Source organism: Sinocyclocheilus grahami, unplaced genomic scaffold (assembly GCF_001515645.1).
Source record: "Sinocyclocheilus grahami isolate Dianchi unplaced genomic scaffold, SAMN03320097.WGS_v1.1 scaffold1592.1, whole genome shotgun sequence".
Classification (NCBI taxonomy): domain Eukaryota; kingdom Metazoa; phylum Chordata; class Actinopteri; order Cypriniformes; family Cyprinidae; genus Sinocyclocheilus; species Sinocyclocheilus grahami.
In genome coordinates, this window is record NW_015506771.1 from 135,274 (window position 1) to 140,158 (window position 4,885).

General features: G+C 41.4%; 1 protein-coding gene across 1 annotated transcript; it reads left to right on the forward strand.

Moving 5' to 3' along the window:
* The first annotated feature begins 2,919 nt into the window (after window positions 1-2,919).
* Window positions 2,920-4,666, forward strand: LOC107571424 (nucleoredoxin-like protein 1). Its single transcript, XM_016257750.1, has 2 exons — window positions 2,920-3,250; window positions 4,094-4,666. The coding sequence occupies exons 1-2, from the start codon at window positions 2,925-2,927 to the stop codon at window positions 4,446-4,448; spliced, it is 681 nt and encodes a 226-aa protein (XP_016113236.1). The 5' UTR covers window positions 2,920-2,924; the 3' UTR covers window positions 4,449-4,666.
* Window positions 4,667-4,885: the final 219 nt, after the last annotated feature.

Genomic DNA, 4,885 nt, shown 5'->3' on the forward strand with positions numbered 1-4,885 from the left:
GGGACTACCACGACAGAACAAAGAAAGAACAATGTTGGCGAACTATAGCGGAAGCGCTTCAGCAATGTTTACACTCTTGTTTTCGGAAGTCAGTCGCTAGTTCCGCCTTGTCGATGTTTGGGAAGCAACCTGTAGTCTGACATGTTTCTTGTCCACGACACGACAAGATTTTAGGAGTCAAAATCGTGAAATCTGACACAGTGACTATCGTGACCGACAAAAATATTGTGTAGTCTGAACCCGGCATTAAGGTTAGGATGAGATCGGCATGTTTTTATCTGATGGTTTGCTTGCAGATGACTAATTTATTGCTCGTTCAGCTTGTTCTTGGTCCTCGAGGTCAGCCGACGGATCTGTTACCCGTGATGTGAACCGCACAGAAGTGTTTAACCTTTAGTTTTTATGTTCTTTGTTTTTTTCAGTTGCCTTAAGAGATTTGTATGGGAGAATAGACACCGATTAAAATGACTCCATTTTGATGCTTGTGTGGCAAACTAATGTTTACATGATGCTTAATGTGCTAACTCAAGAAATGCATAATATTTAGTTAAATGAGTGATTTTTTTTTGTATCAATACTTTCTGTTTCTTTCATTCTGAATGTGCCTTTTATACCAAAGAATAAAGAATGTTTCTTAAAGCCTGATGCCGTAGATTCAGTTTGATTTTAGGAGGCATCTGCTGAATGGGTGCCGTCAGAATGAGCATCCAAACAGCTGATAAAAACATCACAGTAATCCACAGCACTCCAGTCCATCAGTTAACATCTGGAGAAGACCAAAGCTGAAATAAAACCAGCAAGACGTTCCATAATAACGCTTCCTCCAGTGAAACAGTACATCTCCTGTTGTCTCTCACAGCAAAATCCAGACACATATTTGTTTAGAGCTGTTCTGGCTTGTAACCAGTGCGTGATCTGTGCAGATTTCTCTCCTGATTCAGACCAGGCCACTTTTTCACTGGAGGAAGTTCATGGATAGACGGCACATATTTTTGCAAGAAGCAATTGTTTGAAGTTAAAAACGTCTTAATTATTTGTCTCAGCTTTTGTCTTCTCTAGATGTTAACTGATGGACTGGAGTGCTGTGGATTATTGTGATGTTTTTATCAGCTGTTTGGACTCTCATTCTGACGGCACCCATTCATTGCAGAGCATCCATTGCTGAGACACTGATGCAATGCTACATTTCTACAAATCTGATGAAGAAACAAACTCATTCTGATCTTTGAAGGGCTGTGGATGAGCACATTTACAGCACAATCAGTCACAGTCGTACACCTTTGTGTGTGTTTTTTTTAACTTTCTCATTAAAACGCACTGCAAGCTCTCATAGAGGCAGCCTGACGGATGCGGTGCTTTCGCCTGGAAAAGTTAGTCAATTTGATGAGTTTCATGTGTGACGCTGACGGTCTGTTATATTATAGCTTCATGTCAGAAAACGAGCTGCTCGTCACGCTGTTAATTGGTTGATTGAAATAAGGAAAGCAATTAAACTGATTAATGGCCCCTTCAACTGATTCTACTGTCCTTTAATCAGATGCTGATTGAAATGCCAGAGTTTCTACACCTCCGTGTGTGTGTGTGTGTGTCACACGGTCATTTTGGCAGCGGGAAGTTTGCTTTTTGCTGACATGAGCAGGGTGACTCTCCCTCTCTCTCTCTCTCTCCCTCTCCCTCTCTATTGGATTAAGGCCTTGGTGTATTTTCAGCCAAGAAGGCTTATGGGATCTCTGATGTAATCCTTCCAGAGAACAAAATGATTCATGTTCATGATAAAAGAGAAACAAAAATCAGTTCTTGAATCTCAGCCATGTGCTTGTGATAATTAACTTGAGTAATATTGGCATCTGTCAGATTTAACTGATGGACTCTGATGGTACTTATCTCTCCGTCTCTCTCTCTCTCTCTCTCTCTCGCTCTCAATAGGATTATGACAGTGGGTTCATGTAGATAGGGGGGTCTTTTCACTGTTCAAATCTCTCTGTTTGGAGAGTAGACAAACACTGGCAGAGCGATGTCAGAGACAGTCTGGTGTCGGTTTAACCCTGTAATCACCGTGAACTGGGCGTGTGGTGACGGGAAATAACAGCATAACAGCACGGCAGCTGTGTTGATCTGAACTCATGATCGGTTCGATTCTGAACAACAGCGATTCTGAGGCCAGCGAGACTGCGAGACTCCAGGTCTGGGAATAACTTCAACTTCAAGAGTTTTTGGGCGGTGGTAGATGCAGCTCTACACATGCAGCTGTGTTTGTGCATTGCATTTGTTCAGGTTCGTTTTAAACAAGATGTCATGCTTAAAATCTGCTAACAAAAATAAGTTAAGAATAGTTTGCTGACGTTCCCATTAATCGATAACATTCAAACATTCATTACGTTCTAAACCTTATATTTTATGTACGTTTTTCTTGGTGATGCGAATGTTAAAGGAACATTCTATTTTATCATTTTTCAAACAATGTTACTTTTGAATGTTCTCTGAACGTTCTGAAACAAGCAGTAACATTTAAAACATGTTAGACAATCGTCCAACTTAATGTTACTGGAAGAACGTTTGTTCGTAACTTCTAGAGGCTTGCCAGAGTGTTCTGAGAACATTCTCTGTTGGTTTTAATTGAGGTTTGGTTCAATCCTTCTTGTACTCACAATCTGTGAGTGTTTATGCAGGCAGAACTACTTTGACCGCCATCTTCAATCTCATTCATTGAACTCAAGATGATCTTTTTTCCAGTTAGCTTGTGTAGAAACTATTAGCCTAGTTCACATACCGTTCCCGCTGGAAAATATGTATTTGATTGTGTTGTAGTGTATTAATTGCACTAGTTTGTTTGCCATTTATTTACAAGTTTTGCAACTCCATGCAACTCATTGAAGAATATCATCAAGCATTGATCAGTGCATGTTCTCTCTTCAGAAGCTGTCATGGTGGACCTGTTCCTGGGGAAGGTTCTGGTGAAGAACAATAAAGACAGAGACGAGCTGGACACGGAGCGTGAGATCGTCCTGCGGCTCCAGAACCGCATCCTCATGCTGTTCTTCGGCTCCGGCGAGTGCGAGAAGTGCCAGGAGTTCGCACCGACGCTCAAAGACTTCTACAAGAAGCTCACGGACGAGTTCTACGTGGAGCGATCGGCTCAGCTGGTCCTGCTGTACGTCTCGCTGGACTCCTCCGAGGAGCAGCAGGAGAAGTTCCTGAAGGAGCTGCCCAAACGCTGCCTGTTCCTGGCCTACGAGGACCCCTACAGACAGTACGTACCATTTTTGTTCAGAAAAGCATGCCAAAAAATTTGAGTATGACAGTTTCTAGTACAGTGCTTGAGCACACTTTGACGGGGTCTGACTTAAATATGACAAAAGATTTAAATTTAACTAGGATTCCCACTCAAGAACTTTTCATTTTATTTTACAGTTCTGTTCTGCATGTAAATATTATGTACTGTACTTACTAACTAAGTAGATACTAACCATGATCCAGTGATATTTTAATATTGTTTATTTACTGTTATAGCTTCTATTTTAATCTTTTTTTTTATTGAGATTTATACAGCAATGAAAAGCTTATTTATTCAGCTTTCATATGATGTATGTTAGGTATGTATTTTTTAGGATAGGACAATATTTGGCTGAGATACAACTATTTGAAAATCTGGAATCTGAGGGTGCAAAAAAATCGAAATATTGAGAAAATCATCTTTAAAGTTGTTCAAATGAAGTCCATAGCAATGCATATTACTAATCAAACATTAAGTTTGGATATATTTACGGTAGGAAATGTACTAAATATCTTCATGGAACATGATTTTTACTTAAGAAAAATCTATAATTTTGACCCATACAATGTATTTTTGGCTATTGCTACAAATATCCCCCAGCGACTTAAGAATTCTAATGTCTAGCGACCAGATAACCTGGAACCAGTGTTCTTTTAACATTACTGGAAGAGTTTGTTCATTTGGGAGAAAGTCCTGAGAACATTCCCTGTTAGCTGGGTTAGAGTCAAAAAGGCTGATAATCAGAGTGTGTTTCTGAGCCGCTGTGTGTAACCATCAGGAGGAGCTCTGTAGTTTGTGACGTGTTTGTGTGGTTCACAGGGAGCTGAGCGAGATGTTCGAGGTGCAGGATCTGCCCAGGGTGGTGGTTTTGCGTCCGGACTGCTCCGTTCTCACAGCCGATGCCGTGGAGGAAATCTGTAAGCTGGGGCAAGACTGCTACCGCAACTGGCAGGAAGGGGCGGAGCTTATCGACAGGAACTTCATGATGAACGAGGAGTTCGACGAGGGCAAAATGCGCAGCATGACCGACCCCATCCGACGAGTCAAATACAAGGTGGAGGAGCAGAAGAAGAAGAAAAAGAAGAAGAAAAAGAAGAAGGATGGGGTGAGTGTGGAGGAAGAGGAGGAGGATGAGGATGGAGATGGAAATGATGGAGGAGGAGGTTGGGGCTGAGGATAGGACTTCTGACGCTCTAATAACTATTAGTGAAATGGACAGAAGCCACGAGTAAGTGTTGAGTAAACGTCGCTGATCAGGTGAAATAGCAACGCTGAAAAAAGAAAGATGGATGTCCTGCAGCAATAGTTCTCAAACCTTTCTCCAAGCACCATCAATGTCCACAATAGGGCTGCACGATTAATTTGTCAGTAAAGCCGGTTCTGCAATCAACAGGAAATTACAAATTAAATCATCATGTCGTGCTTTCAGACGGAGCAGCATTTACTACACAGAGCCGTAGTTCACTGAGAAGCTACGCAAACAGCTGTCATTATCGCCAACGATTTCATCTATTTCAGAATCGCGCAATAAAATCATCTGTGACTTTTTTTTTGCGTAACTTGTCAGTGAACTACGGCTCTGTGTAGTAAATGCTGCTCCGTCTGAAAGCA

Excerpts from the sequence above, each read along its gene's own strand:
- LOC107571424 (XM_016257750.1), top strand. The coding sequence starts at position 2,925 with ATGGTGGACCTGTTCCTGGGGAAGGTTCTGGTGAAGAACAATAAAGAC. Across the intron at positions 3,251-4,093 it reads TACGAGGACCCCTACAGACA|GGAGCTGAGCGAGATGTTCG; the intron begins GTACGTACCATT and ends TGTGGTTCACAG.